General features: G+C 44.4%; 1 protein-coding gene across 2 annotated transcripts in view; it reads right to left on the bottom strand.

The window, feature by feature from the left end:
* Positions 1–5,698, bottom strand: part of ZNRF1 (zinc and ring finger 1) — a 339,600-nt gene extending 333,902 nt beyond the window's left edge. For both annotated transcript variants that reach the window (XR_003942198.1, XM_030203635.1), the window contains exon 1: positions 4,981–5,698. Coding sequence is in view for 1 of the 2 variants with exons in the window: in XM_030203635.1 (XP_030059495.1) it covers positions 4,981–5,377 (397 nt within the window). In the remaining variant the exon portion in view is untranslated. The remainder of the gene's footprint in view (positions 1–4,980) is intronic.
* Positions 5,699–25,962: the final 20,264 nt, after the last annotated feature.

Here is a 25,962-nt window from a genome sequence, read left to right as displayed (position 1 = left end):
GGATTCTGACCACTGTCAGAATTCAATTCAAATGTCCAGATTCAATTCTTAAACATTTTTAAATTGTTCAAAAAGCAGTAACTAATTCCAAAAGTGAGACACAGATCTCCAAGACAGGAGGGGAAACATAGTAGGAAAGAACAGGGGGTTGCTAGTCACAGGAAAGGGAGGTAAGTCAAGTCTACCACAAAGCAAACAGACAAGCAAGTCTTAGCACCAGGGCTCAAATTGAGGGGCAATGTGATATCTCTCAAAAAAAGAATTCTCTCTCTCCCCTGGAAGATATGGGTAGTTTCTTCTCCAGCAAGAATTACAGTAGGTGAGCTCGGTTCTATCAGTGTTTTTCAGCAGCAGAAGCATCTTCAAAGAGCCTGCTTGTGTTGAGCTGGAGAAGACAGTACACAACATACCTCTAGGTCTCTCCCCATGCCACCCCTCTTTCAATCTATTTTGAGAGCCAGGCGGCCAACCTGACTAGTGCTTCTTTTACAGAACTAGTGGCAAGCGCAGAGCAGGAAAGCAAGTAGAAAACCCAAGAGAGCAGAAGAGCCTTGACACACCAGGAAGGAGAGAGAGAAAAAAAAAATAAAGACAAATAGAGAACAGCAGAAAGATGACAAGAGAACAGAGACAAGTTTTTGTTTTGGGGGGGGGGGGGGAGGAGGCTTGTCAAAGATCAGTGGGAGAAAAGAGACAGAACAAAAGGACCACTTACAGAGACACAGGGAGGGAGGGAGAATGAACAGGAACACAGAGAATAGAAACAATAGTAAAAGAACGTAAAAACTAAGACAGTCTTACAAAGGCATGCCAGTGTTTAGCGCACACTTATTTTTAGCGTGCCTCTGTAAAAGGCCCACTAGGGGGAACACGCACTAAAGACTAGTTAAAGCCCTTCCCTTACCGATTCCCTTAGTGAATCGGTAAGGAGCGGGCATGAATCAAGGAAATGGAATGCAAATGAGCTGCTTGTTGTAGCTCACTTGCATTCTCTATTCCATCGGTAAACAGTCGGCCAGTCAAGCATGCGCAGAGCAGCCAAGCGTTATGCTGGCTGCTCTACGCATGCCAAATACGCCTCTGTGCCGCCCGAAAGGAAGAAGCTGTGCCGCTCACCCCCTCCACGGCCTGCTGCAGGAAGGCTCCGATGCGGCTCGATCCTAGCAGGAGTGTGCAGTTGAGGGCATCCTCCCCCCCCTCCCGCAATAATAAAAACATCCTTTCTGGACGTGCTTCACTCAGCTGTGATTGGCTCAGAGACTTCCAGGTCTCTCAGCTGAGTGAAGCAGGTCCAAAAAGGACTTATTGCGGGGGGGGGGGGGGGGGGGGGGGAGGAGGACATCCAAAAAGGACGTCCTCAGCTGCACTCTCCTGCTAGGGCTGAGCTACATCGGAGCCGCTAAACGTTATTTGCCTGAAATCACAAAAACTCCTTTTTATTATCTGGTGGAAACGTGCAGGCACATTTGGGGTAGAGAACGGGAGCATCTGAAGTTTCAGAGAAAAAAAAAGTAGCCCGGATTAAAAATCAAACAATTTGGGCTCCGGTACTTCCTCCTGGACCATCTCTCGCTGCCCATTAGTATCTACAGGAACACAATTTTAAATGCAACAGTATTAAACAAGACAAATAATAACCAGCTCTAAGGCTTAAGGGTGTTCTGTTTTGGTTTTTTTTGGACATCCATAAAGGACGTCCCTGAGGAGCACTTGGACATGTCTCAAGGCTTATGACAAAAGGCAGGGAGAGGGAGTTAAAGGGAAGGAGTAGATATCATCTTGCATAGGACAAAGAAGAAAGCACAATGGGAACAGAACAGAGTTAAGAAGCCACCTGAGAGAAGGAAGAGATACCAGTGGTAGATGAGGGTCAGTGATAGCTAATAAGGGGAACCAGATCCCCAGCAACCCCTTCCCTTAACTCCCCCTTCCTGCCTTTTGTCATAAGCCTTGAACACACTGCTTAGCATGTATTATGGTCTGAGAACATTATCCAAGAATCCCTAGACTGCCAGACCAGTCACTTCACTGGTCAATTTGCTTTTCTTCGTCGCTGGTTTAACTTACCCTGTACATGTATTACTTAACAACATACGTTAAAGTGTCACATCAATACAAAGCTTTCTGAATCAATGGTTACTTGGCATTTTGCTGAATACCAAACCTTTATTTTACCAGCCTCACTCTAAACAGAACCAATTTTGTTTCATTTCTCTTAAACAATATTGAGTGCAGAGAACCACCACCCCCTTCTCCAAAAGCTCTACCCAAGAACCAAAAAAGCGCCTAGCCCTTGCCCTATTCACCCCCTCCACTCCCAATCTCAGGCATATAACCATTAATTTCACCTTTTTCCAAAAGATCTTTTCAAAACCTGATTTCCGTCGGTTTGGTACTGCACTCTGAAGTCCCACAACCTGGGGAGGGAGGAAGGGTTTGAATCATGAAATCTAGGTTAGGCTATCTTCTCAGCCACAAAACCTACAGAATGAACAGCAATCAGCAAGGTTGTCCTTCTTTATTCAAGTTTCCAGGCTACCAAAACGCAGTTCAAACCACTGTCAAAAGGCCTTCTGACCTACTAATCTCCAAAGAAAAAGACTGACTTCATGATACAAACAGAAGACATGTTAAGGAGAGTAATGCAAGTTGAGTGTCTGCTTTGGAAAAAGACTGTAAGAAGTGGAACTGATCCAATCTCCACCCACCCCTTCCCCTCTCTCCAAGTCTGAATTATCTGTTCTTTGGAAAGATGAGGGGGGGAGAGTTTCAGACCCCTTCACAGACCCAGCCTGATTTTTCTTTTTTTGGCACTCTAGAGAGAAAGTCAGGGAAGCAACTTATTCCTTTAAACATTTTCAGTAACCTAGTTCTTCCTCCTCATGAAATGCCAGCTCTCATCTTGGTTTCTATGGAAACACAGGGTTCCTTTTCTACTATTTCCTGTAAATGGAAGTTCACAAAACAATCTAATGAACATATGCCACAGAGAACAAAAAGGGGGAAACCTTCCAACTACTGCTAAAGGCAGCAGGGAATCTCTGCCCGATAACATGCCGGACCTGGGTGCAACAGCTACACACAATGGCCATCAGGACAGGTGTGGGCATCACAGATCCTCTCCCCCCCCCCCCCCCCCCCCCCAGGCTAGGAGAGGACTAACAGAACCATTATGCATATTGGAAGACATTTGTTTCTCAAGCTGGCCCTGAAGAAACTCACTAGCTAGTTTAATATGCATGGGATACATTTGCATAGTACCTCCAGTTATTCATTAACCTGACTGGCTATGGGGTGCTCCACCAGCTGAAGAAACAAGGCCCTAACACCCACACCCATGTTATCAGGACCAGGTAAAAGCACTGCTGTATCACCAGATTTTTAAAGAAATCCAACTCTTAGCAAAAAAAAAAAAAAAAGGACTAATTTCCTCTTTGTAAGATAGATAAAGCTCTGCTGGCTAAACGTTTCGGGTCTCATTTTTACTACCCTCTTTCCCAAACTTGTGTGCTTAAGTGGACACCCTTTACACCAGTTAGGGTCACATAATTACAAATAGTGCCTACTTAAATAAAGCTGCACTTAGCAATACCCAATATCCTAGTGCACCAAGAAGGGACACCACACAGTTGATATCACCAACTGTTTATTTATTCTAAACAGTGTGATAACTAAGGAGCGATTGAAAGGGCATCCATTTGGTGTCTAACTTTTGTACAATTTCTTTGCTATTTCTTGGGGATCAGGTGTGGTGAAATTCTTACTGATTACAAAATGAACATTTTAATGTTACAGACATGTATAGAGGATGAGTATCTACACACACAAAAGCTCAGCAGTCATGAGAACAGTCACTTGTGGCATTTTGTCACAAGAAGTGAGACACCTCCTGCCACCTGACAGAAACCTTCACTGTAACTCCCAGGACCATAAGCCACAACTCAAATGATCTCATAACAAGAGACATCAATTGTATTCTAGATTTAACTATCTGTAGCTAAGGAACGTCAGAAAATTTCAGAATCCTTTCTAATACTCTGGATAAAGTACATCACTGTCATGCATTGAACGCCAAACATGGTGTCAACCAACAAAATTACAGACTTCCCCCTAATTTCCTCTGTATTAGAGATGAGGATTAAAGAACCTCCAGGGGCTGTGCCAATGGATGCTGTGATGGAAGCCTATGCTACTGTCCCCTCACGACAAGAAGGGGGTGGCACACCTATACCTGTTGCTGTGGACAGAAAGGGGGAATCCTATAACTACAGCTATATAAAAGGGACCTTACTGCATCCCTAGAAACTCCCAATATTTCCTTAATTGTTTTGTTTCCTTTGGTTCCCAAGAACAACTTTATTTTTCTCTAACTTAGAAAGAGAGAGAGCAGTGATTCTGCATTATAGCGAACTCTAGTATACCCCCCCCCCCCCAAAAAAAAAAAAAAAAAACCATCTGATCTGACTTATTCACACTGTGGTCTTACAATGTCTATTGTGACTGCTAGCTCAGCCGCTATAAAGAGGCCTTAGAGGCAGCAGCGTTTTAAAGAGGTGCCAGGCTGCGCCACTCAATTAAGTTCAAGCGAGCACCAGGATTCTGCTGTTGCCTGATTGCCAATACTTGTGGGGGAGGGGCAGAGCGTCCCAGATCCAGGGCTCCATTAGCAGAAGCTCAGATCGAGAGATGTGCCCCCACCCCACTGGTCTTTAGTATTAGGGAGTTAAAGAACCGGCGCAAATTCTACCCCCCCCCCCCCCCCCCAAACACACACATACAATTCTAAAATCAGTATGACAACCTAGATAATGACAAAAAAAAATGAACTTAGTGAGCCACTGTCTCTTTGCAACCCAAAGCACGTCTATTGCTATAGTGTTAGTTCAGGATTCCCCCAACCCAATCTAACTCAACCCAACCCGAGTCGGAGCATCGGTCTGTCCCTAAGCCAGAAGCAGAAAAAGAAACCGGGTAACTCACCACTGTGCGAGCTGAACCACCTCGGCGTGATGTGCAGCGGCAAGGCGTCGGCCAGCGAAGCCCTGGAACCCAGGTAGAGCACGCCGTCCCGGCGAGGGCCGCCCCCTACACCTCCGCTGCCCCCTCCGCCAGCTCCATGAGGACTCGAGCCGCCCCCTCCCGGCTCCGCGTCGCCCGCCCCTCTACCCGGGTACAGCCCGAAGGGCACGCCGCCCGCCGCCGTGGGATCGATGCCCATGCCCGCCACCGAGCTGACCGAGCGGCTGCGCAGCCCCATGGCGGCCCCGGCCCGGTAGTGGCTGAAGTGGTGGGGAGGCGGGGGCACGGAGCTGTCATCGCTAGAGACGCCGGAGAAGGGCCCCCGTGAACGCCCCGCCGTGCTCTGCTTGCCACCCATGAAAAAGAGGCAACTGGCCACGGGAGGTGGAAATCTAAAAATATTATACAAAAATAATATAATGCAATGTAAAACAAACAAAAAAAAGCAAAAAACGGAGAGGGGGAAGGACAGGCAAGCCTAGCCTGAGGACCGCAGGGAAAAACTAGGAATTAAAAATAATCAAGAGAAATCGCATCTTGTTCATCTTCGCCGTGCTGCTGCCATACAGCACCTATGAACTATCAGCCCGATCCGGGGGTTCACGGTCCCGCTCAGTCCGCTCGCTCCTATCCCTTTCGCCGCCAGCAAGACAATAGAAGTGGACAGTGCGCATGCGCAACACATCTCCTCGCCGCGGCCCCGGTGATTAACCCTGGCCATGCCGGGGCGGAGCTAAGGGGCACGTGCGATGCTTCCTGTTGCTATGCTTTCTGTATCTTGTTTTAACTTCTCAGCCCCGCCTCAGACCTGTGCTTGGACGCTCACGCTGTCTAACTGGGACGGGTTGGAGATGGAGTAAGGGGTGGGCTGCTAGGAAGGAGGGTCGGTCGATCGATCTGCCCCTGCGCACGACTTGGGCAGTATTATTAAGTTGCCAAGTGTCCCGGTCTGAATACTTAGTTTTGGACTGCCTCCTGCTTGACTTCACACGATCCTAGCCTGGGATTTGTGGTCTTGCTTCTGTTTTAAATCAATTTTACTGGTATCGCTCAGTCTATCAAGGCTGCTGTGATGTGGGGAGTGAGATCAACAATGTCTGAAAACACGTTTGTTGGTACTTTATATCTGCAGGCACTACTTACAGGGAGGGAGAGCAGAATATCTTTTTACTTAGAGGGGCCTACAGTATAGCATGAAATTCCTTCCCTTCTTCCTAGTTGCTGATGCCACATGGGGTAACATTGTAGTGTAGAACTGTACATGAACAACAAACACTAGCCTGCCCTGTGCTCAATTCAACAATTGTTTATTGATATATCGATATATGAAAACATACAAGTCTTAATGGCAGACAAGGTATGTTCTGAATTCTGGAAAAAGGCCATCTTATATAGGGAATTTGGCATCTTACATAGTAACATAGTAGATGACGGCAGAAAAAGACCTGCACGGTCCATCCAGTCTGCCCAACAAGATAACTCATATTTGCTGCTTTTTGTGTATACCCTACTTTGATTTGTACCTGTGCTCTTTAGGGCACAGACCGTATAAGTCTGCCCAGCACTATCCTCACCTCCCAACCACCAGCTCTGGCAGAGACCGTACAAGTCTGTCCAGCAATATCCTCACCTCCCAACCACCAGCCCTGCCTCCCAACCACCAGCTCTGGCACAGACCGTACAAGTCTGTCCAGCACTATCCCCGCCTCCCGATCTTGACTAAGCTCCTGAGGATCCATTCCTTCGGCACAAGATTTCTTTATGCTTATCCCACGCATGTTTGAATTCCGTTACCGTTTTCATTTCCACCACCTCCCGCGGGAGGGCATTTCAAGCATCCACTACTCTCTCCGTGAAAAAATACTTCCTAACATTTTTCTTGAGTCTGCCCCCCTTCAATCTCATTTCATGTCCTCTCGTTCTAACATCTTCCCATCTCCGGAAAAGGTTCGTTTGCGGATTAATACCTTTCAAATATTTGAACGTCTGTATCATATCACCCCTGTTTCTCCTTTCCTCCAGAGTATACATGTTTAGTTCAGCAAGTCTCTCCTCATACGTCTTGTAACGCAAATCCCATACCATTCTCGTAGCTTTTCTTTGCACCGCTTCAATTCTTTTTACATCCTTAACAAGATAGGGCCTCCAAAACTGAACACAATACTCCAGGTGAGGCCTCACCAATGACTTATACAGGGGCATCAACACCCCTTTTCTTATGCTGGTCACACCTCTCTCAATACAGCCTAACAACCTTCTAGCTACGGCCACCGCCTTGTCACACTGTTTCGTCGCCTTCAAATCCTCATCATTACAGGAGTATAGATTAGTTTACTAATGACAATATACACACATAATTTATAGTCTCTGTGATAGACTCCTTCTCCCCTTGGCCAACAGATTACACATATATTGGAATCATAAATTGCTCCCTAAGTAAACATACAATTTACATACAATGTTTTTCCATTCCTAAAGGTCCCTAGGTCACAACGCTTTGGTCACTCTGTTCCTTGTAGTTAAACAGTGAGGTAATAAACATTGAGAAAGTGGTCATACTTATACATTTGAACCTACTATTAAAATATATTTCTAAGGTAGAATATTTTCCACAGTGGGCTATGTCCCTAGTTGCCTACTGCATTCAGATGCCAATGATGGAGATAGTGACTCAAGTAAAACACCAGTGTTTTCCCTTAGAACAGAATTATAAGGAGTGCAGATATTATACACTTGTTATACTACACAAAATCTACATTCAGAAATCATGGCACTTGGCTGCTTAGAAAAAGCTAGGGTCACTTATTATAAAACACAAACATTTTCATGCTAGGGGATGGTCAATTTTGTTGCAGTTTCTAAATATCTGGCATGAACACTATTGAATTGGATTAAAATTCCCAGCACTTGCATAAAGCAAGTGTGAACCACACTGCCATGACAAGGGTGGGGCAACTAGAGCACTTTGCCTAAGTATTATTTATTTATTTGTTACATTTGTACTACACATTTTCCCACTTATTTGCAGGCTCAATGTGGCTTACATAATACCGTAAAGGCGTTCGCCAGTCGGTTGATAACAAATACAAGGTTATGTTGTGGTCGAATGAGGTAGCTGTGTATCAAGTACCATGAAGGTCGGAAGGAGTAAAGATTATGTATTGTCCAGTACGATCATTGGTTATTCTGTGTTGCTGAGTGTGGGGATTTACGTCGGATCGGTGGAGTAAGCCTTTTTGAAGAGGTTGGCTTTTAGAGGCATATTTTCAAAGCACTTAGCCTTCCAAAGTTCCATAGGTTTCTATGGAACTTTGGAAGGCTAAGTGCTTTGAAAATATGCCTCTTAGTGATTTCCTGAAGTTTAGATGGTCATGGATTATTTTCACAGTTTTTGGGAGTCCGTTCCATAGTTGTGCGCTTATGTAGGAAAAGCTGGATGCGTAAGTTGTTTTGAATTTGAGTCCTTTGCAATTTGGATAATGTATGTTTAGGTATGATCGTGATGATCTGATTCTGTTTCTGGTTGGTAGATCTATGAGGTCTGTCACGTATCCTGGGACTACGCCATAGATGATTTTGTGAACCAAGGTGCAGATTTTGAAGGTATATCTGTTCTTTAATTGGGAGCCAGTGCAGCATTTCTCAGAGGGGTTTAGCACTTTCAAAGCGTGTTTTACCAAATATCAGCCTGGCAGCTGTGTTTTGGGCGGTTTGGAGTTTTTTTGTGAGTTTTTATTTATATTATATGCTAAAAGGGCATTTTCACAGTGCCACCCAACTCAACTGAGGACAGCTCCATGCCAGGCTCCCGTATACTGTTTCCTAGACACACATACTATTAATACTAATCATTTCTATAGCGCTATTTTGCAGTGCTGTAGACACATATGAGACAGTCCCTGCTAGACAGACCTTACAAATTATTAAAGGCAAACAATCAGGATTTATAAGGAATTAGGGCATTGATTCCCAAACCTGGTCCTTGGAGGCACCTCAGCCAGTCATATTTTCAGGATATCTACAATGAATATTCATAAGAGATATTTGCATGCACTACCTCCACTGCATACAGATCTCTCCATGCATATTCATTGCAATGGTGTACCAAGGGCGGGCGGTGGGGGCGGTCCGACCCGGGTGCACGCCGCTGGGGGGGGTGCCGCGCGCCGGTCAGCGTCGTTCGTTTCCATGCTCCCTCTGCCCCGGAACAGTAACCTGTTCTGGGGCAGAGGGAGCATGGAAACGAACGACGCTGATTGGCGTGCGGCACCCCCCCCAGCAGCGTGCACCAAGGGGGTTCTTTCGCTAGGGTGGGGGTGTCCTTTCCCCGGGGGGGGGGGGGTTCGCGCTGCACCTGGGAGGGGGCGCTGCACCCAGGGGGCGGGGCGCAACAGCGATCCGCCCCGGGTGTCAGCCCCTCTAGGAACGCCACTGATTCATTGTGGATATCCTGAAAACCTGACTGGCTGGGGTGCCTCCAGGACCAGGTTTGGGAACCACTGAATTAGGGAATTATTATGAGAATGATCAAAACAGGCATGGGTACTGAACAGGTGAATAGGAGATAGAAGCAGACTGAAAAAGGTGGGCTTTTAGCCTAGATTTGAATACAGCTAGAGATGAAGCTTGACAGAACTGCTCTCTGCTGCAGAGCGCAGAAGCTAAATACATATACCACCAGATTCCATATATTGTGCTGAGATTTCTGCACGGACATTGAAACGTATTCCATTAACAATGCGCATAACCTAATAGGTTAAAAAGCTAATCAGTGCTGATAATTGGATGTTAACAAGCAATTATCAGCACTAATTGGCATTAATTAGAATGTATGTGTACTACGTGCTAAGCGTATTCTGTAACGTGGTGTGTATAAATTCTAAGTCACATAGGTGAAAAAGTGGTGTGGAACAGGTGGGTCATGGGTGTTTCTATAAAATCTATGCATGTTGTTATAGAATACACTCAGTGCGCACCTAATTTAAGCATCTGCATTTACACCAGGTTTTACTTGGCATAACTGCCCACAACTAAATTTAGTTGCGCAAACCAGCACTCAGTGTATTCTATAAACAGCACAGAAATGTAGGGTTATTCTATAAAGTATTCCTAAATTAAGGCGTACTTTATAGAATGTGCTTAGGTAAATTTAATTTTGGCGCCAATTTTTTAGGCATGATAGAATCTACTCCATAGTGCAGGAGCTCTGTTAGAGGTGCCATAGTACTGCTAAAGGAGAGAAAAGGAATACAGTACTGGTTTTGAACTTACATCCCAAAGTAATGTGGGATGTGTAGTGCCTGATCCTTCCCATTGAAATCAGTGCTGCAAGTCCCATAATGCACCAGGATGGGGTGGTCAGAAGCCAGGACTGTCCCCAAATCACCAGTCTGAAACTGGGTAACTTGGCATCTTTGATATTCCCTCTATAACTAGCTAGGTTTCATATCTTTCTCACTATTTCTGAGATCTCACAGGGCAACTTTCTGAGCATCCCTTCTTTGAGCAGGGACTGTCTTTCTTCTATGTTTGTGCAGCGCTGCGTATGCCTTGTAGCGCTATAGAAATGCTAAATAGTAGTAGTAGTAGTAGTAGTACTGTCCCATGCACATACCTGGAGCTCACCTATAAAACCTGCTTAGCTCTGCTCCAGTGGAATAAAATCCTAGAAGATATGAGACTGCAGTCCTCTTATGTGAAATTTAAGGCAGTTCTGGTTATTTTCCCGGGGTTTTCCCCATTGACTTTTGTGATCCTGCCAGACTTTCCCCTGAACTGGCTGGCTGGCTCGTCCTTTACCTTCTTACCTCTGCTTCTGGATGTTTCATCTCTAGTACCCTCTAGTTAGTCATAGGGGTGCATATCCATGTTTGCCTGCCCACACCTTTTGTGTTGTTTCTAAAGCCCTTGGAAAATTGTTTGTTTTCCTTATATTTACAGTTTCACCATATCACTCACAAAGGTATTGAACAAAATCCTTCCCAGAGGTCTGTACCAGAAGATATATGACAAGAGACTTGAAGAACTCAATATGTGTAGCTTAGAGGAGAGGAGACAGGGGAGGTATGATATGGATGTTTACATACTTGAAAGGTATTACAAACCTTTTCCAAAAACAGGAAAATTGTAGAACCAATTAATATGAAATTAAACTGAAAGGAGAACATTTTAAAAACAACATCAGGAAATACTTTTTCACAGAAAAGGTGACAGATGTTTGGAATGCCTTCTTAATGGAGGTACTAGGGACAGAAATAGTGATAAATGTAAAAAGGCATGTGATAAACACAGAAGATCCCTACTTAGCAATAGGCTTGAATCAACATATAGAGCATTTCCGCTCAGAGCAAAACATACTGCCCATAGAGGGGAGTGACCTGCATGGAACAACAGCTACAACCCTAACCATCTTACTGGGCAGACTAAATGGGCCACACTGGTCTTCATACTGCGTTATTATAAAAGTTGTAGTTGGTGGTTCTGTTGTATTGTTTGTTTTATAATTATTTATTTGTTTATGTATGGCATCTATACCCAATATTTTGCTGTTCAACGAGGCTAACAAGTAAAGAGAGATAATGACAAATATAGTATCTAATTCATAAAACCATGCAAATCAGTAAAGAAGAATGAAGATTGAGAACCACAGATACTTAAAATCTGAAAAATAAGAGCAAGCAGAAGAGGAAGGAAGGGGAGTTCAAGCATAAACAAATTCTTCAAGTAGAACAAATTAAGGACCCTGTTTACTAAGCTGCGCTCAGGGGCGTATCCAGACCTCGAGGTGGGAGGGGGCCAGAGCCCAAGGTGGGGGGGCACATTTTGGTCTGCCGCCTCTCCGCCATGCCGCTCCCCACCCACTGCCACTACTGTACATCTTGGCTGGTGGGGGTCCCCAACCCCCACCAGCTGAAGACTTCATCCAGCGTTGGTCTTCACTAAAAGGAGCGTGCCGGACGTGAGGGGAAGAGAAAGCAGGGCAGGCAATGCAGTGGTGCCGGAGACCAGCACTGGATGAAGTCTTCAACTGGCACGGGTTGGGAACCCCCAAACAGCCAAACCAGGGGCCCAGAGCAAATGGGGGGGGCCCAGGTCCCCATGGCCCCACATACCTACGCCACTGCTGTAGACGTGCAAACTTTGTAGTGCACGCTAATGCTAGAGACACCCATAGCGCGGCTTAGTAAACAGGGCCCCAAGAATCATTATCAATTAACAGGAACTTTTTGAAAAGGATTTCATAAACGTGTGGAAGCTAAGTAATTTTGTTGAGATCTTACAGTTTTTGGTAAAGAATTCCACCATTTAGTACCTTGATAAGTAAAATTAACAGAAAAGATTGACTTGTATACTATTTTATTATGGGTAGGAAAATAGAGACACAAGTAGTCTCTTTTGCCAAAGGTTGCATTGCATGGGAGATTAATAAGTGAAGTAAATTATTAATCAGCAGCGGGGTGGCCCTGCCAAAGCGCGGCACATGAAGAACAAATCTGTCTGCAGTATCTTGAGCAGTTTGTAATTTATTTAAAATACATTCTTTGCAACCTGCGTAAAATTTGGTCAAGACAAGGGGATGGACAGGCAGTCTGAAAATGGTAGTTGAAGGGCCTAGTAGGCTTCAGTTATAAATGAGCTTATTTATTTATTGATGACACTTATATCCCAAATAAGATTGAGTTCAATGTGGCTTACATTCTACAGGTAGTATAGCAAATATAAAAAGTTTGAATTATGTAGTATATTAGAATCCCAGAGAACTGGAACAACAACTCAATGAAACTGAAGCAAGAACACTTGTAGAAATACAGACCACAATAAAATAGATTGAGAAAATATACTTGACATTTAAGTTATATATGAGATGAAGTATAGAGTATAAAGTTTTTGTGTTGAACTTGAGAAGTGAACCACAAGGAAATCATACTTAAGGTCAATTAACCATTGTTAGGAATCGTTTTAGCAGGAATGATTAAAGGATGTTGCAGAATCCTGTGTTTTTTTTTTGTAAACTTCTTATTTTGGTACACAGAGAGTTCTTTTGCTTATTCCTTTCTGGCTGAACATCACCTTACCTTTGGCTTCAAAAGGTAGTCAAATCAAATTATTATTAAACCCCTCACATTTGAACTCCACAGTTGCCATTGCCTTAATATACCATTCACGCTGTTTAAAGTTCTACCAGGATATTCAATGCTTGCCGGCACACAGATGCCAGTGCTGAATATCCGGGTATTGGGTGACTATTGGAAGTTTCCAGGTAGTACCAGTATTCAGTGCCAGTGGCTGGATAATTTTAAGTAAGCAAGAGCAGGAGGCAGCAAAAGCTGTCTTAATTTACCTGTGGACGGATGTTCAGAACTCCGGTGCTATAGTGAACAGCGCCTGGGAAAAGCATAGGAGCAGCACAGAAAAATAGCTAATTGCATGCGAACGATATGTGCGTTGTGAGACCAAAAATAAAGAGGAGGAACATGCATGTGCACAAGAGTGTTGCAGTAAGTATGGCTTTTGTGCGCATGCTCCAAGCAAACCCAGAAGCAAAGCATATACTGGCGCCATTCCTCTGCACCTTTAAATATAATCCTTTAAAAAAATGTAACTGAAGGCTTATATTTAAGCACAGAAAACAGGCACCAATCTGTGCTTTAATTTTTGTTTTTGCTCAGACTCACATACATGTGTTTCTCACTCCCAGAGCTTACAGGCTTCCTTCTGCTTCCAAATTCAATAGAACCCGGCAGATTTTAAGGAGAACATCAAGGGAAATTCTCTCTTCAAACACTTTAATGCCAGCTCCAAGCTGGCATTAGGCTTCCAGAGGTAAGGGCAGCTTTGTTAGAGCCCTCTGAACATTCTGATAAGATTAACATCTGTGCTAGTCCAGCGCTAATTGACTCTAGCACCAGCTTTAGATTCTGAGCATTGGCCCACTGGATAATTATCCAAGTTCCAGCTATAAATATTGGTGGTAGCTGGATAACTTACAGCTCCAGCCCAGACCACCCTGACACTACCTGGATAACAAAACAATAGAGGTAAGAAATAAGGTGGGAACTATTCAGGCTCATGCTATGCTCATTGGAGAGACTATGCTTCTCCGCTCCTTATCAAGCTGCATTGGTTGCTTGTAGAATACCGGTGTCACGTTCCCTGTCTATGCAGAGTATGGGCACCGGAGGATCGGATGGCCATCTTGGTTTTGGGCATGTTACAGGTTTGGGCGGCCATCTTAGTAGGGGGCAGCTTAAGTTATGGCAGCCATCTTGGAGTAGGGCAGCTTCAGGAAGGAAGCCCATATTTGGGCTTAGGGTGTCACCGATGGGGGCAGCCATCTTGATTTCAGCTGTGCTAGTTTGGGCCTAATTTCTACAGTATTTAAGACTCTGCCCTCAGTCCTTCTGTGCTTCGGCTTCTACTCAGTTTGCTGATTAGTTGTAGTGCTTTTGGATCTGCTATTGACCGCTGCCTGCTACCGACCTCTGCCTGTCCCTGGATTGGCTATTGACCGCTGCCTGGTATTGACCTCTGCCTGTCCTTGGATCTGCTATTGACTGCTGCCTGGTACTGACCTCAGCCTGTTCCTGGATCTGCTATTGTCTGCTGCCTGGTACTGACCACTGCCTGTCCCTGAATCTTCTATTCTCTGCTGTCTGGTCTAACCCTGTGGACTTTGTTCTCTCTGCTGTTGGCTACCCGCACTCAGGGGCTCAACCCCTGGGGAATGGTGGGAGACACAGAGGGAACTCGGGGTTTTGACCAACAGTCCGGTGAGGGGTTTCTCTCATCGAGTACAAGGGCTCACCTCTCCTTGAGGAAAGCATTACAACCGGATAAAATTGAAAATCTTATCATTAGCATCACACCGGTACCCCAGACTATCTGGCTTCCTTGACAGTTCCGTACACACCTACTAGTGCCCTTCGTTCAGTGGTAAGCGGTCATTGAGAGCCTGAAGTAACTGTGCATAAACTCTTAAGAAACAACTCATCACTATAGCTACTTAACAGAAAAGCATCTTACAGAAATGTAAGGGACGTATACTTGGTTGTAGGGGTTGTTTGTTGTGGGAAAGGTGGGGATAACTTGCTTATGTATGTTGTTTGCTATTTTTTGGGATACAATGTTAGAACCTGAACCTTTTGTGGGATCTATCTGTAAAATGCTAATTGAGGAATAATTCGGGAGGGGGGGGGAATTTAACTAGTAATGTGAAAAGATGTATGTGTAGGGGATGAGTGAGGGGGTAAGCATAATTCGTGATTGTTCCTGCAATGGGAACAAGGCGGGAAGAGTAGGAGTTGGGAGGAATTGGGGATGGTTAAAGGGATTAAGGGAGGAGGGAAAGGTATGGGAAAATAATAGAGGAAGGGTTATAGGAGGATGTCCTGAATGTGGTAGGTGACAACGAGGTCTGTACTGGATAATTCTGTTTTTCTTCTGGTGTGAGGCTACTATTCAAAATCATGGCAGGAGGAGATTAACTCTTAGTGGGGAAGAAATGCTGATACAGTGGAGAAATATGGGGGAAGACTGGTGGCTGGGACAGCTCTCCCTTATGAGTAAATCTATTAATTTACATTGGCCCAATCACACCAATGGATAGCATCTAAAGTGAAGATTATAATTTGGAATGTGTGGGTTATAAACTCCCCTATAAAACATTCAAAAATGTAGTAACAGTTGCAGCATCATAGGGCTGATATAGCTCTATTACAAGAAGCACATCTTAATGCAGGAGGGCATGCTAAACTGAAGCAATGGTGCTGGGGGAATGTGTCGCAGCCTCGGCAAAAGGGAAGAAAGCTGCGGTGGCCATATTGTTTCACAGAGGACTAGTAGATAAGGTTAAAGTTCTTGAGGTTGACCAAGAAGGGAGGTATTTGTTATGACAAGTGCCATTAGCGAGGCAAGAGTTGGTAATGTGCTGTGTATATTCTCCCAACCAGTTCGATAAGACCTTTTACACGTGACCATTCTCTTACTGAAATATAGCAATCACCCTTTACTGATAGAGGGGGACTACCACTACCTGGGATTTGGATAGATTCAACAACCCCAAGTCAGAAATAACCAATATGACCAGGGATCTCCCAAATATGTGTCTGTCTTGGGATTGGTTGATGTATGGAGAGTTTTGCACCCCACAGAAAAAGACTATACACATCTTTCATAGGCACACAATCCCAAATAGATTATATGTTGATATCCAAGGAATTGTTCACAAGTTTATCAAAAGCAGAAACAGGACCATACAATATGTCTGATGATGCTTGGATGTGGATGAAATGGTGCCTTTGTGGAACTGAAAGCAGGAAGAATCACTGGGTATTTCCATTAGCACTCTATAAGGATGCAAAATTTCAGGAGTGATTAGTAAGCTGCTGGAAAGATTATAGGTCACATAGAGGGGCATTTTCAAAAGGAACGTCTGAGTTGGAATTTGGACGTCTTTGTAAAATGTCCAAATTCGGAGGCGGGGAAAAAGTAATTTTAGAAAAAAGATGAACTTTCATCTTTCTTTTTTTTAAATACCATGGACATCCTTGGATTTGGACGGCTTTGCTTTTCGGCCATTTTCAAAACCAAAAACATCCAAGTCTAAAACATCCAAATTCAAGCCATTTGGACGTGGGAGGAACCAGCATTTTTAGTAGACTGGTCCCCCTGACATGCCAGGACAGCAATCAGGCACCCTAGGGGGCACTGCAGTGGACTTCATAAAATGCTCCCAGGTACACACCTCCCTTATCTTGTGTGTTGAACCCCCAAAACCCACTACCCCCAACAGTATACCACTACCGTAGCCCTTACAGGTGAAGGGGAGCACCTATATGTGGGTACAGAAGGTTTCTGGTGGGTTTTGGAGGGCTCGCTGTTTCCTCCATAAATGTAACAGGTGGGGAGGGGGTGGTATGGGCCTGGGTCCACCTGTCTGAAGTGCACTGCACCTACTACTAAACTACTCCAGGGACCTGCATGCGCTGTCATGGACCTGAGTATGACATCTGAGGCTGGCAAGTAATATTTTTAATCATGTTTTTTGAGGGTGGGAGGGGGTTATTGACCACTGGGGGAGTAACGGGAGGTCATCCATGATTCCCTCCAGTGGTCATCTGGTCATTTCAGGCACCTTTTTGTGCCTTATTCATAATAAAAACAGGTCCGGGTGAAAACGTCCAAGTTTTAGTCCTGGACGTCTGTGCCTTGTTCCATTATGGCTCAAAGACATCAAAGTCTTAGGAACGCCCAAGTCCCACCTTCACCACGCCTCTGATATGCCCCCTTGAGATTTGGACGTCCTTGCGACGGACTTCTGAGAAAGATGTCCAAAATCGGGTTTCGATTATACCGATTTGGACGTCTCTGTGAGAAGAACATCCAAGTGCTGATTTATGTAACTTTTTGGACGTCCATCTCTTTCGAAAATTAGCCTGATAATGGTAGTTATGAGGGTGAAAAACAAAAAAACAAAAAGGCACACAACTGCTTACAAAACAGTAGATAAAAAACAACAAAGCAGTGGAATCAAATGCATTTATTGGAACAATACCCGACGTGGCCACGTTTCGCCCTCAGGCTGCGTCAGGGGTATAAACCATTTATCTGCTACTTCCAACTAAACTGATATGCATTAGCATTACTAGCTTCTGAGACCCATGACTCATGTTCCAATAAATGCATTTCATTCCACTGCTTTGTTGTTTTTTTATCTAGTTATGAGGGTGAGCCACAGGTCTACTAAGAAGCAGTGAAGGGGGTGCTCTGAGGAGAGATTATAAGACGTACAAGTCACAAAAAAAAGATTAGGGATCAAGAATTTCTGGACTTGGAACACCAATTATGCGTAGAACAATTACACGTAGAACATCAACAATTTGGGATCACCCACCAGGAAATCCATAAAAAGTTTTAAAAACTCCAAACAGCTTTAAATTAGATGCTCTAATGAGCAACTAAGTCCTTAGTCTACTACAAGTATTAGCTTTATAGACTTGGGAATAGAGGGTGTAGACTCTTGGCTAGGTTGATATTTATAAAAGAGGGTCCAAAAAGGATCTTAATGCTAAAAAGTACGGTTGGCAATAGAGTCACTACTGACAAAGAAATTCGTAACATCTTACAAGAGTACTATAGGCAGTTATATGAAGCCACATGTACTTAGATGGCCTAACCTTTCCACAATTACCTCAGGCAGATATAGACCTCCTGAATTGTCCCATTCAGGTTAAAGAGGTGTACTGGGCGATTAAACAAAACCCTTTGATGAAAGCCCTGGGAGAGGATGGTTTAAGAACAGAATGTTAGAGGCACCCAGCAACACTGCCATTTGTCTCCTTTGTTGTTTGTTCTCTTGCTTAACCCCTTAATTTGGGAGATTTTGGGAACTTTGGATATCAAGGGAGTAGGGACCAACCCAGTGCATCTCAGAATGGAATGGTCAGGGCCTGGACACCGCCATTTTGTTCCTGGGGGGCCATTGCTCCTGCCCTCCTGCCTCCACCTTGTTGTAAAGGTACAGAGAGGGGCAGGGTGGGGATCGGGTACAGGAGGGTGTGTGTGCACACACAGGGGAAGGAGGTTGATCCACTGGATCATCAGAGAAAATGTTTTTAAAAGGTTCGGGGGGGGGGGGGGGGGGGGGGGGTCACGGTCCATTGGACCATTAAAAAAAAGTGTGGGGTTGGGGAGGTCCAGTGCATCAGAGCTAGGAGTGGAGGAGTGGCCTAGTGGTTAGGGTGGTGGACTTTGGTCCTGAGGAACTGAGTTCAATTCCCACTTCAGGCACAGGCAGCTCCTTGTGACTCTGGGCAAGTCACTTAACCCTCCATTGCCCTATGTAAGCCGCATTGAGCCTGCCATGAGTGGGAAAGCACGGGGTACAAATGTAACAAAAAAAAAAAAAAAAAAGATTTTAACAGCAGTGTCAAATCCATTTTACAACTCAAACTTGCAAACAGCAAGGATGCACAAAGAGGGATCTGTGCAGCTCATTTGCATGCGATCCCCTTTCTGCATCGCTGGCTGTTAGCGATTCGCTAAATTTTAGTGAGGCAGCCAAATTTTACAGCTGCCTTTGTGCATCGGGGTCTCGGTCTCTTGAAAGATGACGTGTTTTTAAAACCAGGGTGCTTGGCTAAGGGAAGGAGGAAGGTAGTTTCAGCTTCCAACAAAGCATTTTTATCATTTTGAGGACCAGGCCATCAGCCCCTTGACTGACTTTCTTTCTTTCTTTCTTTCTTTCTTTCTTTCTTTCTTTCTTTCTTTCTTTCTTTCTTTCTTTCTTTCTTTCTTTCTTTCTTTCTTTAAATAAGGGCTACAGGACAGAAGAAAGGAAGAGACATCAACTCTGTACAGTGTTTGTTTGTACTTAGCAGTAATATTTGCCCCCTTCCAGAACAATCACATTCACCTTACAAACTTATTGTCCCATCAAAGTTCACCAAGGAAATCTGTTAAGAGTTTGCAGCTTTAATGCTGCTCAATCTAAGCACAAAGTAAACATGAGATACTCTCCTCTGAAGATCCACTTAGATCCACTTGTAGGAATGACTGAATTTAATTATGGATATATATGCAAAATTGCACCAACAGATAGTAACTAGGGCTGAACCCTTGAAAGACCTGTGCTAATGCTCATAAATTTCAAACATGCTAATTCAACCTTTTTTGTGTGTTGTTAACACTTCCCAAAGGAAGATTACCTGCCTAACTAGTGCTGTCTGATTCAGTCAAAAAGTTTTCGATTCGATTCATTCATTCCTAAGGTCTTGAAAACAGAACGGAAGCCAAAGAAAAAACAATAAAAGTGGAACAAAAAGATATGAAGGTACCCAAAGAGAAAAGAAACCCCCAAAATCACTAATGTTGAAACGCATACCAGGAAATGTAGATGGAAAGGGATGACCACAAATGCTCGCAGTCTAAGCAATAAAGTTCATGACCTTCAAGCCCTGATGTTGGAGGCAGACTTGGATGTTGTTGCAATCACGGAGAAGTGGCTCAATGGTTCCCATGGATGGGATGCAAACATACCAGGCTATAATCTATTTAGGAAGGATAGAGGGTCGTAAAGGTGGAGGAGTAGCTCTGTATGTGAGGAATGATATCACAGCGACTGAAATGACAGGGAACTGGGGAAAGGAAGAAGCGATATGGATCACCTTAAAAAGAGATGATAGAACCTCTGTCCACGTGGGTGTTGTCTACAGACCTCCGACACAATTGGAGGAATTAGATAAAGACCTGATCGCAGATATTCAAAAGTTGGGAAGCAAGAGTGAGGTGCTGTTGCTGGGAGATTTCAATCTGCCGGATGTAGATTGGAAGGTTCCGTCTGCAGAATTGGAAAGAAGTAGAGGGATCGTGGATGCTTTCCGAGTGGGTGCCCACCTGGGCAGCAGTGACCATCAAACGGTTTGGTTTGATATAACAGCTAAAGTGGAGAGCGGCCACTCAAAACTCAAAGTCCTGGATTTCAAGCGTGCTGACTTTAGTAAAATGGGGGAACACCTGAGGAAGGAGATGATGGGTTGGGAGGAAGTACGAGAAGTGGAAGGACAGTGGTCCAGGCTGAAAGAAGCTATAAATAGGGCCACGAACCTTTATGTAAGGAAAGTAAATAAAAGCAAGAGAAAAAGGAAACCGATATGGTTCTCCAAGCAAGTGGTTGAGAAAATAAAGGCTAAAGAGTTGGCGTTCTAGAAATACAGAAAAACTCAAGAAAAAGAAAAGGAACATATGGAGGAATACTGGATGAAACGGAAAGAAGCCAAGAGAGAAATACGACTGTCAAAAGCGCAAGCGGAAGAACAAATGGCTAGAAATGTAAGGAGGGGTGACAAAAATTTCTTCACGTATATTAGTGAAAGGAGAATGACTAAAAAGGGAATTGTGAGACTAAAAGATACTGCGAACCGCTATGTGGATAATGATGAAGAAAAAGCAAATTTGCTAAATAGATACTTTTGTTCTGTTTTCACAGAAGAAAATCCTGGAGAAGGACCGCGATGGACTGGAAATAGTACAAATGAGAATGAAGTGGATAGAGCACTGTTCACGGAAGAAAGTGTGTATCAACAACTTGAAAAGCTAAAGGTGGACAAAGCCATGGGACCGGACGGGATCCACCCCAGGATATTGAGGGAGCTCAGAGAGGTTTTGGCGGGTCCTCTTAAAGATTTGTTTAATATATCCTTGCAGACGGGAGAGGTTCTGAGGGATTGGAGAACAGCGGAGGTGGTCCCTCTTCACAAAAGTAGTGATAGCTGGAAACTACAGGCCGGTAAGCCTCACTTCAGTTATTGGAAAAGTAATGGAAGCGATGCTGAAGGAAAGGATAGTGAATTTCCTGGAAGCCAATAAGTTGCAAGATCCGAGACAACATGGTTTTACCAAAGGGAAATCGTGCCAAACGAATCTCATTGAGTTATTTGATTGGGTGACAGGAGAATTGAATCAGGGACGAGCTATGGACGTAATCTACTTAGATTTCAGCAAAGCTTTTGATACGGTTCCCCACAGGAGGCTCTTGAATAAACTGGATGGGCTGAGGATAGGACCCGAAGTGGTGAACTGGATTAGGAACTGGTTGATGGACAGACGCCAGAGGGTGGTGGTGAATGGAATTCGCTCGGAGGAGGGAAAGGTGAGTAGTGGAGTGCCTCAGGGATCGGTGCTGGGACCGATTCTGTTCAATATATTTGTGAGTGACATTGCCGAAGAATTAGAAGGTAAAGTTTGCCTATTTGCGGATGATACTAAGATCTGTAACAGAGTGGACACCCGGGAGGGAGTGGAAAACATGAAAAAGGATCTGAGTAAGCTAGAAGAATGGTCTAAGGTTTGGCAATTAAAATTCAATGCGAAGAAATACAAAGTGATGCACTTAGGGAATAGAAATCCACAGGAGACCTATGTGTTAGGCGGGGAGAGTCTGATAGGTACGGACGGAGAGAGGGATCTTGGGGTGATAGTATCTGAGGATTTGAAGGCAACGAAACAGTGTGATAAGGCGGTGGCCGTAGCTAGAAGGTTGTTAGGCTGTATAGAGAGAAGTGTGACCAGCAGAAGAAAGGGGGTGTTGATGCCCCTGTAAAAGTCATTGGTGAGGCCCCACCTGGAGTATTGTGTTCAGTTTTGGAGGCCGCATCTTGTTAAGGATATAAAAAGAATTGAAGCGGTGCAAAGAAAAGCTACGAGAATGGTATGGGATTTGCGTTACAAGATGTATGAGGAGAAACTTGCTGAACTAAACATGTATACTCACACAGCAGCAGGAAGCTTTGCTGGAACCCACACACACAGACAGATGAAAGGCTGAACTGGAACCCACTCACACAGCAGTAGGAAGCTGCACTGGAACCCACACTCACAACAGATGGAAGGGTGAACTAGCTGAACAGTGAAGGCAGCAGAAAGGCGTCTCAAGACAGCAGCTAGAGCAGCTAACGACGCAAGAGCGTCTAGGCAAGTGTCCGACATGGTTAAATGCCCCACTCACCTTGCCTTTTACATCCTGGGAATGCACTGGTTGGGGTCTGTCTGCCATATAAGTGAAAATTTGCTTATATTGCAGGCAGGCCCTGCCTGGTGCATCCTGGGGCAGAGTACCACAATTTTTCAAGATGGTAGTGCCGGAGGCAGGAGCGAATGGTCATTGCTCTTGCCTCCTTTGAGATATTAACTTAGGGGAGATCAGGGGCTTGGGAGGTGAAGGGTGCACTAGACATCAGGGATTTATTTTTTTACTCAGGTAAAGGGAAATTGGACTTGATATACTGCCTTTCTGTGGTAAACCTTCAAAGCGGTTTACAAATATACAGGTACTTATTTTGTACCGGGGCAATGGAGGGTTAAGTGACTTGTTCACTGTCACAAGGAGCTGCAGTGGGAATCGAACCCAGTTCCCCAGGATCAAAGTCCACTGCACTAACCACTAGGCTACTCCTCCAATTGGGGTGGAGGAAGAGGGGGGGTCACTAGATTACCAGAACACATGCTTGAAGAGTGCATTGGAAGGTGGATAGGCCACTAGACTACCAAATAATGTTTTAAACTATGGATGGGGGAGGGCGGGGCTTGCAAAGTTGTCAAAAGCAGGTAGCACTATACAGACTAATACATTTATTGAGGCATGAGCTTTTGATGACCAACTCCATTTTATCAGATTAATTAAATAAAGTTCAGGTCCAGACATCGGGAAGAGGAGGAAAGGGGGTCATTAGACCATCATGGGGATCAATATCAGTTATCTGGGGCAGGGTGGTCGGGTTGGGGGACAGAAGCACTCACCTTTCTCAACCAGCCTTTCTACATTACCCTGGACCCTGGCTTAATTTTTCCTGCAGAGGTCCCATGGGCAAAGTTTTTTTTTTGCATGCTAAGAGATAGTAAATGCCCTGCATTTGCATTCATTTCAGTGGGATGTGTGTGGGTTTCCATGCAAGTTAACACTCCCTTTGGAATCCTATCTGCACTGCTATTCCATAGTAAAACTTTGTTAAATCCATGGGAAGCTTTCTGCATCGGCCCCTTGGTCTGGTACAGCAAAATTGTCACAGGCAGGTAGTACTGTATAGACTAACAAATGTATTGAGGCATGAGCTTTTGAGGACCAACTCCATTTTATCCAAAGTTCAGGACATGGGTACAAGTACATATAAGGCAGATGGATGGGGGAGGGAGAGGGATACAAAAATAAAGTATGGGGGGGGGGGGGAAACTTTACAGTTCAGTTAACTGACAGTTATGATGGGTGAGAGAGAACAAAGAGGACCTCAGAGCAGTTAAGTCTATTCACACCTGCAGTGTGTCTTGAATCCATTGTCTCTATTCAGGCCTAGGGTGATACTATCAAGCTTTTTGACCAGATGCAATTCAGCAGTTTCACAATGCAGTTTGCCTTTGAAGTTCCTTTGTAGGAGTATGGCAGCCTGAAGGTCAGAGAGTGTCTTGGAAGGTTGAAATCTTCACCTACTGGTCTTAACATATTAACATTTTTTTTTTCTTAAGGACTGACCTGTTTCTCCTATGTAGTCAGCAGAGGGACATTGCTGGCAGATGACAGTATATATTACATTGAAGGTAACACTAACACAGGCCTGAACATCATCAACCACAGCATTCAGGGCTCATTTACCTTCTCTTCCTCCAATGTAATATACTATATGCCAGTGTTTTTCAAGTCGGTCCTGGTGTACCCCCTTGCCAGTCAAGTGTTCATGAGCTTGATTTGCACCCACTGCTTCTATTATGTGCATATCTTTCATGCATATTCATTGTGGATATCCTGAAAACCTGACTGGCAAGGAAGTACTCCAGGAATGACATGGGAGACACAGCATGCCATCATCTGTCAGCAATATCCCTCTGCATCTATAATATGGGACAAATAGGTCAGTTTTGGGATAGGAATTACTTTATGTTGTTGCTTGATCTGTCTAGTGCTTTTGATGTACCCTTCAGAAAATCTCTGAAAACCCATCTATTCAAGGAAGCGTACCCAAACGCCTCGTCCTAACCTTATTATCCCATCTATTCATCACCTGATCCGGCAACAACGGCTATAACGCATATCACACCTCCTCCAATTTCCCCTATACTTAACCCGACCTTTTCTCTGATTATCTCTAACTAGCCTAAAACTAGTTCTTAATAATATTACTATTATTAATAATAATATTACCTATCCACACACCTCTATTATTCTGCATCTCCATTACTCTGCTAAGATTTACCTGTTTTTCTCTACACTTTGCTTTGTAATCCTTTTATTATGTAAGCCGCATTGAACCTGCTATGAGTGGGAAAGTGTGGGGTACAAATGTAACAAACAAACAAATAAATAAATAAATAAATAAATATTATGACATTTTGATTGGGAGTAGAGACATGGCAGCTGATATTCAGCACTATTTAATCGTCCAGGAACAGCTCCTGGACAGTTAAATAGCACTTAGCCGGATAATAGATTGAGATAGCCAGTTATCTCTGCTGAATATTAACGCTTAGCACATAGTGGTTAACTGGCTATATTGTGCAATATAACTGACTAACCGTGAATATTCATGCTTCGCCGGCTAACTTTTGGCCACTATAAACCTAGCTGGCTAGCACTGAATATTAACTTGACTGGCTACATTTATGCTGGCCCCCCCCCCCCCCCAAAAAAAAAAAAAAGATATTCAATGTCGGTCACCAGCATTGAATATCCAGGCTCAGCACCAATCATGGCACTTAGCTGGCCTGTCTCCTGCAGGCTGAATATTGGCCAGATGGAGCTTAACTAGATTTTTAATGGAATAATTATTTCCAGTAAAGGTATAATGCTCTTTCAGTGTAGGATCTCACAGTGGCATACCAAGGGCAGGGCAGTGGGGATGGTCTGCCCTGGGTGCACGCTGCAAGGGGGTTCAGGGAGCAGCTATGCGGCTGTTGGCTGTGCCAGTTCCCTGCTCCCACTGATGTTAATTCCTGTTCCAGGGCAGGGAACCGGCGGAGCCAGAGCCGACAGCCGTGCCACTGCTCCCTGCACCCCCAGGAGCCCTGTGCTTGGGGGGTGGAGGTGATGCACCGGGGGTGGGGGGGTCATGAGTCGTGGTGCGGGTGATGTGCTGGGATGTGTGATGCGCTGGTGGGGGCATGCCGGTGATCTGCCCCGGGTGGCAGCTGACCTAGGAACACCACTGGGATCTCACATATTTAGGTCCTCTTCCTGTGTGTCTTCTGGTGTACCATGTTAGTTGCTTCCATCTGCACCAAAAGATGTGTAAAGTGAGATTTTGGGACCTAACCATATATACACTTTAGAGGAGAGGAGGGTCAAGGAAAATATGATACAGACTTTTAAATACATGAAAGGTACTAGTGTACAAGAAACAAACTCTTTCCAAATAACAAGAAACTGTAGAACTAGGAGACATGACATAAAATTGATTGAAA

The sequence above is a fragment of the Microcaecilia unicolor genome, chromosome 5, assembly GCF_901765095.1.
Source record: "Microcaecilia unicolor chromosome 5, aMicUni1.1, whole genome shotgun sequence".
Taxonomy (NCBI): Eukaryota; Metazoa; Chordata; class Amphibia; order Gymnophiona; family Siphonopidae; genus Microcaecilia; species Microcaecilia unicolor.
Note: the sequence above shows the minus strand (reverse complement) of the source record. Positions and strands in the feature narration are given on the sequence as shown.